Source organism: Habropoda laboriosa, unplaced genomic scaffold, assembly GCF_001263275.1.
Source record: "Habropoda laboriosa isolate 0110345459 unplaced genomic scaffold, ASM126327v1 scaffold70, whole genome shotgun sequence".
NCBI lineage: Eukaryota > Metazoa > Arthropoda > Insecta > Hymenoptera > Apidae > Habropoda > Habropoda laboriosa.
The window spans coordinates 912959-926220 of NW_017100198.1; the positions used below are offsets into that span (position 1 = coordinate 912959).

The 13262-nt window shown below is 41.6% G+C and overlaps 1 protein-coding gene across 1 annotated transcript in view; it reads right to left on the reverse strand.

The window, feature by feature from the left end:
• The window catches only part of LOC108570348 (teneurin-m), a 73888-nt gene extending 62353 nt beyond the window's left edge, over window positions 1-11535 (reverse strand). Inside the window, exon 1 of the mRNA XM_017932189.1 lies at window positions 11422-11535. Within this exon, the coding sequence (XP_017787678.1) occupies window positions 11422-11527 (106 nt within the window). The 5' untranslated portion in view covers window positions 11528-11535. The remainder of the gene's footprint in view (window positions 1-11421) is intronic.
• Between the last annotated feature and the right edge of the window lie 1727 nt (window positions 11536-13262).

Here is a 13262-nt window from a genome sequence, read left to right on the forward strand (position 1 = left end):
GAGGTGGAGGCTTCTCCCCGTTTCACCGTGCAAGAGGGAAAACGAAAGGAGGGAAATAAAGGAGAGGGAGATGAAGCAGAAGGACGAGTTCGCGAGGGTCTGAGGGGTGGAAAATGTGGAGAAGGAGCGAGGGGTTCTGCGTTTGGCAGATCGTGGATATTGGAAGGAGGCCCGACGAGGTCATAGAAGACGATCTTAGGGTAGAAGGAGGAGGAGGATTCGTCCTTATGCTACTGAGATTTCTTTTTCTTCTCTAACTTTTGCCCGAGCAATCATATGCTGCGAACTCTGGCTGCTAGCAACGTGAACGGATAACCGATAACCGTGCACACGCGTTTTTAATAAGAATCGAATTTTTGTTAGATAGAACGCGTTTTCTCCGCGTCTCGTCGCTCGCTGATACGGACCTGTGCTATTTTCATCCGGTACACACGGTGATTGGCAGCGGGAACGTGTGGATATTATGAAAGAGTTATAGGGTAAATATTTGAGCGGCGCTAATACGGAATCGCGAGAAAAGTATGGTATTGTGGTACGAAGAAATGCGGTTCAGACGTGTTAATGTTTTAAGAGGGTGTGCGCTGCGCTTGAATCTTTCATACGAAGATACTGGGGCATAGAGTAATAACACTTCTTTTTATAGGCGCCATTTCTTGCGGTTTTCTCAATTCTTTTCCTACGATTTCCGTTAATATTGGATGTTATTACGTATCGTCTGTCTAGGGATATATAAAAATGTGAGATATCCGTAATATTAAAATTAAGATTAATCTCCGATTGGATTACGAAAAGTTGAAATGTACAATCTATAAGTGCCTTAGGAGCAATTACAAAATCTAATTGGACATTCATAAACTACCAACTTAAATAATTTGTCTTCCATTGTAATTGGACGTTAGAAATCCAATTTATCGCATAGCCTAGTACACGCGCCTTTCAGAATCGTATCAGATAAGAATACTTAATCGGTACATTTCTAACCATTCCACCCACTCACTTTGCACTTATGAACCTCTCATAATCATTCTTCTATTGTGTTACAATATTGCACCGTAATAATCACACGTTAACACTTCTCTCAAGCCTTTCAATATACTCAGTCCCTGTGATATACGGGCAAAGCAAAAGTATTCAGCCGTACCCGCGTTTAATTCGCGTAATATACAATTTGTCCAATTTATTTCGCTCCTATTTTCAAAATAAATCATTTGTTAAATTAAATTCTATAATCTGCAATAAATCATACTTTTATGAAAAGAAAGTAACTTAGCATGTGACTTGTCAAACCGACTTTTAGTCACTTTCCATTTATGCCACGTGGGTTAGTTACGATTTATATTGTTTAGAAATTTTGCAAATAAAATAAGACTGTTAATTCAATATTGTAAAGAGAAAAAGGTAATTTCTGTATATAATACCGTGGACCCCGTATATATATATTTAGAAATATATTTAGGACCATTGCCCTTCTGGCGAAATTATTGGAAGAACTAAAATTACGAAATAAACGCGAATAAAAGTGTAACTAATTCTTTCACTTCAAGTGAGATATTAATATTTGTTTATTTCGAAGTGAAATTTAAAAATATTTGACTGTTGCACCTCAAAAATTTCTTTTTGATCTTTTACAAATACGTGTCTCCAAATGAATAACCTATGCGAGCCCTGTAACACAGATTCGCATAAGACTGTATTTACACAATTAAAATCGCAAACTCGAAAATACAAAGAAGTGTGAACGAAAACAGTCACCTTCTACTAACGTTAGATCTCTTGAATTTCGTAATCGGTAAAAGGATAAACCCGTTTGAAAATCAACCTACGGCGATATCTTCTGTTACCCGTTCAACAGCCACTAGGCAAAGTAAAATCTGCACGATGCAGTAATTGCCTCGTCGAACTTTCATCAAGAACGGGGTAGGTGGAGGAGTCGTGATCCACGATGCCTTGACGGTGCATCAAGGAACAGCCTCTATCTGGTAAGCAGGTTGGCAATTAAATTCCAGGAGGCCAGGTCTAGGGTCTCGATAGACGCGGAGAGACCGATAACCAGGCGCGTGCCTCTAATGAGGAATCGGGAGTAGGTGCGCGTTGCACCTACAGCGCCAAGATCGTTTCTTGTGTGTATATACCACGAAGGAGAAAGAGAGAGAGTATAGAGTCGAGGTATTTTGCACCGCCTACCTTCCTCTCCTTTCTCTTTCTCCCGCTTCCCCCACCTTTCTTCATCCCGTTTCTCTTTCGCTGGTTATTACTAGACGTTAATCTCGCCGACACGGCAGGCCGCGTAATTCAAGAAGCCTGCCCTCGTTACAGTAGCATTTTAGCGTCGCTGCTCGATAATAGAAACGTTCGCCGAGGGTTGTTAGCTACGTGACACGATGTCAATTCTGGAACTGATGTTTTACAGCTGAGAGCTGGGGAACAGGCGAAGGGAAACGTATGGTGATCTTGTGTAATCTTGAGCGACTCGTGTTGTTCGATGAGAGCGATGGGATTTGGGGGATTGTAGATGAATATTTGTTAAGACGGAAAATTGTGGATTTTTTTCTTCTAATTTTTAGTTCAATTAAGTTTGTGAAATTTTTGGGAAAAGTTTGTGTGTTGTGTATTGTGTACTTTTTGTGGGAAAGATCTGTGCATTATAATTTAGAATAAATTATAGTGATTTGTATATATTGTTGCCTACTATATAAATACGTATGTATTCCCTTTGAAGTACAGTGTTTCTTCGAACAACGCCGGGGTAAGGGACGCCGATTGTCCGCGTAGATGGAAATCGCGTAGTTGGGAACCACCCCCGCCTTTATGAAAAACTGAAGTGCATTTATATTCTTCCAATGCGTGTGCATATATGTATGCGTATATGCGCTGCGTGAGATAACTATAAAACCACTTGAATATTTTCAATTCCCATATACTGTGGTTGAAATAACAACAAACGAAGTATCTCATGATTAAAGGTCTATTGAGAAACAATGGTTCCCCAGAAAAGGATAGAATATGCATAATTCTCGGGGAAAAACAGTAAGAAACTGATTTGTTGTTGTTTCCTAACTATAGAACCATAACTGCAACACATCTTGTTGCAACAAAAATAAACTTAGGATACAATAAAACGAAATTAGAACGATAATTAATCTAATTAGTAGTGCGTAGGCCCTCCCCTATTTTCAACTAACTCATACATATTATGTAAATACGTTATTCACGCATACACATACAGTGAAACTGTAGTTATGCAGCTCGCAGGAATACACTGATCGTTGGTTTTTTCTTCCAAGTTCGGCTGTTCATTGTGTACTTGAACTTGGTTGCACTGATTCTTGTACACAGCGGCAATTTGTAAGAAATTAGTACACACGAATAACCTCCTATTCGCTCTTTCTCACTTGTCTTATTCGCCATGATAAGGAAAATTGTAAAGCTAGGCTAAATATGTAAATTGATTGGAAATCCGCGTTGTTCGAGGGAGCACTGTATTTCCTACAAGACTATGGTCGCGAGGTATAAGCGTCGTTCGTCGAGGCACTCGTTCGACTGCTTCGTAAACACCGACTGAGGACGAGTCGTCCTGCCCGATTTCTGCTCGCTGTTCGTTCGCAACTGTTCTGGGAAAAATTCTAGGCCTTAACTTCTTAACTCCGCGCACAGAAAAGAGTTAGCGGGAAAAGAATTTTCTGATTTTATATTACTTTTACTGGCAAAGCCGAGAACAAACGTCACGCACGTGGTCTTAACACAATACAATACGCCATACTTGTTTTTCGCTCGACGCATGCGCGATCGCCGCTTCCAGCGCCACTCGGCAGACGCACGCCGATCACGGCAAAAAGACGCGCCCCTTTCAAATTCGAACCGTTACGCTGTCCTTTTGAGAGTAAAACTATTGCGAGTTGCTCTCGAGAGTATCTCTCGCGAGTAGACACTGCCCCTGAGCTGGACTCTCCGAGAGTAAAGTCGACTGTCCGAGAGTAGAGCCGACTGTCCGAGAGTAAACGTGTCGAGACTTGCTCTCGAATGGATACGTAATCATGCTACTGTCGAACAGTTGCTTTGGGAAGACGAAGTACTTTCGTATTCTTGAGAGAATTCTCGTGCGAGTCAAAAATGACAGGAAAAGAAATTGGTCGAGAAATGAAATTATCGATTTAATCACTCTTCGTTGAAGAAAAATCGATGTTGTTGAATCCAAAGGATGTAGAATATCGTAACAGAGAAAATTGTGAATGTATGATAAATGTGTAAATTGATTCGAAATGAACGTCAAAATTTTTCAAAAAAATATACGCGTATAATCGAAAACGCGTGGTTGGAGCGAGCACTGTATTCCCTACAAGACTATAATCGCGCACTATAAGCGACGTTCGTCGAGGCACTCGTTCGGCTGACTCGTAAACACCGACTGAGGACGAGTCGTCCTGCCCGATTTCTCATCGCTGTACGCACGCAACTGTTCTAGGAAAAATTCTAGGCCTTAACTTCTTAGAACGCGTGATATTTCTTGCGAGCCAAACATAAGAAACACGAGCCTGGGTCGCTGTACGTACATCGAGCAAAACATAAGAAACACGTGCCTAAGTCGCTGTACGTACATCGAGCCAAACATAAAGCTAGTTGTCTATTCGCGCACAGAAAAGAGTTAGCGGGAAAAGAATTTTCTGATTTTATGTACGTACATCGAGCCAAATATAAAGCTAGTTGTCTATTCGCGCACAGAAAAGAGTTAGCGGGAAAAGAATTTTCTGATTTTATATTACTTTCATTGGTAAAACCGAGAACAAACGTCACGCACGTGGTCTTAACACAATACAATACGCCATACTTTTTTTTTCGCTCGACGCATGCGCGATCGCCGCTCCCAGCGCCGCTCGGCAGACGCACGCCGATCGCGGTAAAAAGACGCGCCCCTTTCAAATTCAAACCGTTACACTGTCCTTTTGAGAGTAAAACTATTGCGAGTTGCTCTCGACAGTATCTCTCGCGAGTGGACACTGCGTTTGAGAGTGACTGTCTGACAGCATCGCTCAACTGTCTGAGGATACAAAATTATATTCCTGTCGGACAGTTGCTTTGCAAACACGAAGCAGTTTCGTATTCCCGAGAGAACTCTCATGGGAGTAAAAGATGTCAGGAAAAACAATTAGTCCAGAAATGAAATTACCGATTTAATAATTCTTTATAAACAAAAATCAGTGTTGTGGAATACAAAAGAGGTAGAATATCTCGATGTAGATATAGAATAATTGTCCACTTGGAATATTTCCATTATTTATAATAATACGGAAAAATATTATGTACAAAACTTGCATGATATGGAGGGGATATAATGTAAATACTAAATTAATTAGTAAATACTTTTTACGCAGGTATAGACGTAGAGGATATCTCAAGATGACCTCTATTTTTTTCCTTTTATTAAGAAATATAGTTTAATGTATTTAAATAAAAGTCTGATGAAAAAAATTGATTCTCTGATGTATATACAAACAAATCTTACGATGGTTCAGATGTGACAATTCCGCTTTTCGTTCGACGATTAATATGAAAATAGAGAAAATTAACTCTACCCTTCCCTTAGGAACAGAAAAACTCGACGGAACTTCCTTTGAGTATCAATTTCATGTACGATCCACCAAAATTATCCGCAAACTACACTTGCCAGAACACTTCATCGGCTTACAAATTCCTGGATCTTCCGCGAAGTACTGCTTTAACGCTTTAGTATCACATGATCGGCACACAAGCTACGTAAACCATACCCTTCGGGAAGCTTCTGGACTTTCTCCATTAACCTCCCGATCGAAGGGAATCGTCGAAAAATCCAACCCAAAGACTAAACAGATACGTCCGTCCACTATATACACGGTTTGTTTTTACGAGTGTTCGGTTTGGTCGGAAGTTCATGGGCGAATGCTTCCACGTGAAATCCACGGTCTGGCCGGAAAACGAAAGGAATAGAAAATGGTGGCTCTATCGTTTTAGAAGGATCGTCGTGATGCATTCAGGAATGCAGCAATTGGTGCAGCGAGTGGTGCACTTTGAAACTTGAAATGGTTGGAGTGTATAAGTTGAATATGTCACTTTATGTGGAACAGGCAAAAGGTGAGATCTCGTTTAACTCTTTCAAACAAAACACTTTTGTTGGGGCAAATATTTGATCACTTTCGATGTTATCACTTTGTTGCGCGCACAACAGACCTTCTTTACAATATGCAAAAAAATTATCCTTTAACATTAATGGGTAAGTTGTTGTAAAGAAATTGTCGAAGTAAAATTGACCAAAGTAAAGACAATTCTTATAGCGTACTATGTATAACACTAAAGAAAACACAAATGGGAGTAATAATTCACTACAGTGTACGTTAACCCTTTCGTGACTGATCGATTTCTTTAACAATTTTTATTTATTTACCAATCATTGTATCCAATCATTGTAATTTTTAGTAGAGTAGTCAAGCGGGACACCCACTGGTCAAGAAATGGTTATGACCAAAATATTTGTCTACGTGAACTTTCACACATAGTAAACAAAAGACGAAAATTAGTAGGGAATACACCTGACGACTTTTCAAATGCAAATAAAAAATACAGTAACAATTTCAATACTTTTATCCAAAAATTTAGGGGTAACACGAGAATAACGCCGAAAGGAAAAATTGTGAAACGTATACGTGTTTCGTCCTGATACACGGTCTACAGTGAACATTTCGTCGAAACCTGTGTATAGGTTCGTAGACGTGAAAGGGTTAAAGCTTTTTGATCGCGACTTCTATGGTTGCTGGTGTATTTTTCCAGCGATATTTATTTTTCTCTTGTACCAACAATTTTTCCTTTTTTTTTTGTATTACGTTCGATATCCAGGATCAAACAACACGCGATTATTAACGATCAAGGTGTACGCAAACACACTTTGGTACAGATTCGCGGTTTTGTAGAATTATCGCATTTCGATACGACCCGAAAAACATCGGCGAGGTTTATGCTTTTCCATCTTGCGCGACGGGGATTTGCCCCGGCGAAAATTATTAATCTCCGCTTCCCTCTTAGTTTGCGCGCCAATGAGCCGAATATACGGGGTGTCCTCCGACGAACGGAGGCCAACTGTGGGAATCGAAGAGGAAATTTAATTGTCGAGGAACGGAGACGAATCGAAGAATGTGGATTGCAAAAGAATTTTAAACAAATTGAACAACGTTCGCTGGCGTATGAGCCGCTTAGAATCCAAAGTGACTAACTTCATGAAATAAAAATTAAATTATATTTATTTATGAAGAATTAAACACCAAGCATCTGCCTTTGATACTAAAATTGAAAGAATATTAAAAAGTGGACTAATCTTTTTGTCTTCTGAGTGGCTCCTGAGTGAGCAATTTATCAGATTTATAAAATAAGAGTTCCAAATTACTTTCGGATAACACTTTGAATATTTCAACAAATATCCGGCGAAGTTATTTTTAATGTTGAATTAAAAATTTGTAAATCTTAAAACGTCGATATTTTATCTAGGAGTATTTTAGCCATTAAGTAATTTTGTGCAATTAAACAGTTCAGATTCGAAAAATAACGTATTATACACAATTATTTATAATTACAGTAACAACAGTGTAATACGATCACGAAATTTGCTTAATCTGCATATCTCAATGTTTCACATAACGTTTCGTGAAACTTTTCTACTCCAACGACCACATTTTTCATTTACCTTCACCAACGACAAAATTTTCGCGAATCACTTGAAAATAGACTTGACAGTCTGAGAATTGAATTTTGCCACGAAACCAACGAGCCGATTAAAAGCAACTTTTCGAACAACACCGTTGATATCTCTTTAAAAGCTCGTTGGACGTACGTGCCTCTAATTCGATGCGCCCTAACCGAACACGAATTCGTTCTCAATTGGCTGCGATCGCCGCAGCTGCACGTGAATATCCACGTCAGAGTGTCAATAGACACAGGAGCAGCAGCAGCAGCAGCAGTAGTTGCAACCCCGACTCGACCACGCGACGCCTTATTATGTAAATTTAATGACGTCGTCGATTCGATGCACGCGCGCCCGTCCGTTCCCATGGTCGCGATCGCGCGTGCGTGCGACTCAGCCTTAAGCTTTCCGTTGGGAACACCTGATAAACCGCGCGACATTTGGAAATGTCAGCCTGATAAACATGCCGCCGGCCTCCGCTAGCACGTTCTTCTCACGAAGACAAGAATAGAGAAAAAGCAAAAACGTTATCTTTTTCTCTCCTTCTTTTTTTTCGGGTCTGACAGACTGGAGAAGATAATGGCGGATGTTAAGGGAGTTTTAGTACAGGACAATAAAAAAGCAGGATGTAAAAAAGCGAAGGAAGAATTAACTGATTGGACTGGAAAGATTTTGCTACGTATAGACGACGGAAGTAAAATTGAGGAAGTGGCAAAGTTTATACGCTGAAACGTATCGATACGTGAATCGACCGAAATCTGAGAAGATAAGGACCCGAAATTTCAGTCAGGGTTGAACGAAGTATGTTTCAGCTTCGATTCGGTTTTGCTTGAAAAACGAAAAATGCTGCACTCGGCCCTGGGTGTTACCGCATCAATCGGTGCCGCTACTTAATGCTTTAATTTACGATCTCGCTATATTTCTTTTGCAAATTATACACTGTCGTTCGTGAGTATTGAGACACCTATTAGTTCGCACGGAAAGTGTTATATGATTTAAATTACATTTCTTCGCCAAAGTTAGTGTTACATAAGAGCGAAAATATTTTAGCATTTTTTTCATAAGTGGTAGATTTGTGAGAAAAATTTTTTGCGCAACGATATCATAAATTGTTTTAAATCTGCACTTTCGTTAAGTGTCCTAATACTTATGGACGAGGGTGTAATTGCTTATTAAAAATAGAAATGGAGGATCGATATGTGAACTTCTTAAGGTAGTGAATATTTAGTAAACCGAAAATTGGGTCAATTTATCTTACGAAAATGACTTCGGTGAAGACGTGAATTTTTTATCGTAAAAGAAGTAGAATTTACCGTGTACAGTAGTTTTTACGTAAAATTTCCTCGAGCCATGCAACATAGCCAGCTAAAATTTTCACCGATATTTAACCATACACGTAAAAGATAAAAATTTCTAAGTGAAAATTAGAATATCCAATTCAGCCGCAGAGAAACCACCAATACACTCTTCAAATTATTTAACCAATAGCAAAATACTGAAGGAAAACGATGATGCTTAAAAACTAAAAAGAACAAAAATACCTCTATCCCTATTTACAATTCATTTCCAAAATTCCCAAAATCGCCATTCTACTTTTACCCCGCAGATCATCAAACGGAAGTCCTCCCCCACGTTTTAAAACCGGCGAAAGTGTTGCTCCGGGAAAATCGATCCACTCTCGAAATAGAGAACAAGGGAGAGAGAGAGGGAAGACTTTTATCACGCGAACAGAGCGGGTCGATCGATGGATAAGCCGAGATTTTGTGGTGGTAATCGATACACGTGGTCTGCAACCTCGGCGCATGAATTTACACGGGGATAAATTTAGCGTACAGCGATTTGCATGCGCCGCGGTGATAAGTGCCCCAACGTTCGCCGTTAGGAAAACGCGCCTACGACATTTTTCCGCTCGCGCCTCCTCGCCCTTTCCCCCCTCGCGTCTTAATAGCGACGACGGTCCTTTAAAAAGTTTCTCGTTACTCCAAGCTCATAATTCCGCTCATATTGAATATTTTACGCGATCTTCGCGCGGCGACAGTTGAAAGGCTCCATGATTTATCAAGCGAATATACGGTCGAACCAGTTAGCAATTCACTGGCGGACGCTCTCGTTGGAATTTTCATATTCTCGCGCAGGAATTAAACGTTGCCACCCCCCTCACTCTCTCACTCCTACTTCCCGCCCATTCCCCCGCCGTGAACTGATATAGAGAGCACGTTGACACTTTCCGCCCCGCTTTATTCCGTTTGAAGTACGCGTTGCAAAGTGAATCTGAAGAAGTGTCACGAGGTTACCGTAGATGTGAAAGAGAGACGTATTAATAAGAAATATTGTTGGAGGATCTAGGATCGATCTTTTTCTTCTCTTTTACTTCTCCTGTGAAACGAGAGAATTCTTCTTTCTCAATTTACATAAAATTCTAGAGGCGAAGTATGTTAGCTTGAGAGAAGATTTTTTTGTGTAGAGGAAAGGATGAAGGAACGTTTGTTTTTGGAGTAACCGATACTTTCGTAGGAATATCTAAATCTGGAAAATTCACAGCTGAGATACATAGCACGCGTTGTTCTACAAATTTTTTCCCAAGAAATAACGTTCCACGTAAAACACTTGACAATTTTAGAAAGAACTCTCGAAATTTTTTCAGAATTCTACGGTAGAATATCTCAAGTTGCAACGATTAATATCGAAGAAAAAATGAAGTTCGTAGGCAGGGACAGTTTTTCTTCGAGAAGAAAAGAGAAACATAGTAATCTACGATTCAAGCGTGATAACGCAAAATTCGAAGATGTTCGCTTTCAACGCGGGATACATCCGGGGTCTCGCGCGGCTTTCGAAATCTCGTGAAATTTTCTGGGCGCTATTTCCTGCTTCGGCGCATGAAAAATTTTCACGCGTCACGATTTGGAAACGTCACGCGTGACAAATACGCTCGGCGTGATAATGCAGTTGCGTGACACCCGCCTTCCTACTCCAGAGGGATGTTTTCTTCATCCCGCTCGTTTTTTCCGCGCGTTCACGCGGGACAATCAATTTCAGTCAAAAATGCCCCTTTTTATTCCCTTTCCTCTCTCTCTCTCTCTCTCTCTCGCCTAGGCATGCGAGCGCCGCATATTTCCTACCGACGATATAAAACAGCACGAAAGAACAAAGAGAGAGAGAGAAAAAAAAGAAGAATCGCAAAAGACACTTAACGAACCGACGAGAAAAAAAGAAGAACCCTGCATTGCCGGTATTAATCGAATAATCGTCGATGCGAAACAACGCCGGCGAGAGAATTCCATCAGAAAACAATGAACCGTGAATGAGGAAGAGGAACACACGTTTACATCGCGCGATCTAGTTCCGTGAAAAAGAAAAACAGGAAGAAAAAAACACGGTTTCAAGACGAAGAAGATTCGTGGAAACAATGGCCGATACTAAAACGGGGATGGAGTTCGGATCGAAGCACATCGCGTCACGTTCGATATCAACGCGAGTTCGTGGTACGCGACAGCCATAAAAATTGTCTCCAAGTTCCGTGGGAGATGAAACCCGTAGGCACAACACGCAGAAGATCGGAGAAGCGAGCTTTGAAGCGGCGCGAAGAAATCGACACACGGAACGACGAACGGAGAGAAAATCCTGCACGTCCAACACAGACCGCACGGACTGGTTTCTTGGCCGGAAGAAAAAGTAGCCGCGAGCCGACAAGATAGAGGCAAGGGAAGAATACCACCCACCTCGACCACCACCGTAGCAGTATGTGTACTCGTTATAGTCCATGGATGGCCTCTTGAGTAATCCCTCACTCGGCACTAGATCCAACAACGCCGTGGGATCGCACATTGAGACGAACTTTGATCCTCTTTCGTCATCGACGATCGAACATCGCTCCCTGACAGTCTTTCGCTGCTTCTTCGTTAAACACTTGCCGTTACACCGTGCACCACGATGAACACACTCGCGATACACGTTCGAATAAACGAAAAAGTAGGAGAATTTTCACGTTCGGCCGCGGCCTGCTTTCGTACAAACGATGCTTCCGGTTTGGACTTCAAAGGAATCGCACCATGAGACGTCGATGGATGGCGTCTACGTACGACAAAGTACACACGAAACTCTGCCACGAATCCCAAATTAAACTTGGTCGTCGCGTGTTCGCGTAAAATACGGCGAACCCGTGGAAAGTTGCGAGCGGAATTACCCTCGTGCACCTGTTATACCCCGTTTCCACACGACGGGGGAGGGGAGGACGAGTAGATCAGAGAAAAAAATAGTTCGTTCTCTTTTGCCGAACCTTTTTTTCCTCCCGTTCGTTTCTGAAAGTCGAGCGGGTTCGCACGATCGAATCCCCCGGAATTGATTTAATCCAGGCGCGCGTTGTTCACGTGGCAAGCCGGCAAACTTTTCCTATCGTTTGAACGGCCACGAATATCCCAGACATTTGCATGGATCTCTCGGATTTGCACCTAAACAGCCACACTTTTCAATGACAACACTGACGAGAACGAAAACAAAATAACGGAAGAATAATAGGAACTTCTTTTTCGGTAGTACTTTTTTTGTTTGTTTGTTCTGTATTTCACGATTTTACTGTTAATTGGACCGAAACACCGCTTCGTCGATGGCATACAGAGGGACCAAAAACAAATTGACAGGTCATCAGAGCGTTAATACCCTCGAAAATGACGCGGCAACAGCAATCACGAATTTTTATTCCGATTATAACGTCCACGATTTATCGGCCGATCGACGCCAATTTCATCCAATCAAGACACCTTGCCGCACGTTTCCGTCGATAAGGGCTGGAAAATTTGCCGCTGTGAAAGTTCAGCTGATCGATCGCCGTAGACGCCTCTAACTACGTTCAGATTTCTATTCTCCCTTAAATACTCCGATCACTCGTAAACAAATTATCTCTACGTATCACAAATATACAACACGGGTCGTCTCTGACAAATCCCTCCAGTGGAAAACTCACAGAATTCACTATTACAATATTTCCAGCAACGTTGACCAGCAACGTCGAATAAATTACAAGTTCCTCTCAAGTCACACACTTTTTGTACAAAACGAAAAAAAAAAGAAAAAGGAAAACGTTCGTTTAACAAGTTGAACTCACTCCATGTGTTTGAACGTACGATCGAGTCGAAGTTAACACGATGTATACGCGATCAGACGCGCAACACAACAGTCGATGTTTCGAATCGCGAAGGGTTCCCTCTCTGTGAAAGCTCGAGGGATGCACACGGAGCGTGGATCGTAACATAGACGAACCGAACACTTCCACGGTCACTGACAGACTGAGGATACAGGGCCAGCCGATGACTCCCGACACTGTGGCGGATGGAGCCGAAAGAAGAGTGGGGAGTAAACGAGCGGCAACAGGGAGATCTTTTGGGGAAGGGGTGGCTCGTGTAGACCGTTCGGGGGCGTACGGAAAAGGGTAGGGAAACGAGGCGATTGAGGTGGGGGGAGGACAACAGCCGGTCCTCGACGATCACAGATTCGCAGCAACCACTACTTCACTGATGCTGCAGTGAATTCCATCGAAAGACGTTTTCGTACTGTCGCTCCGTTG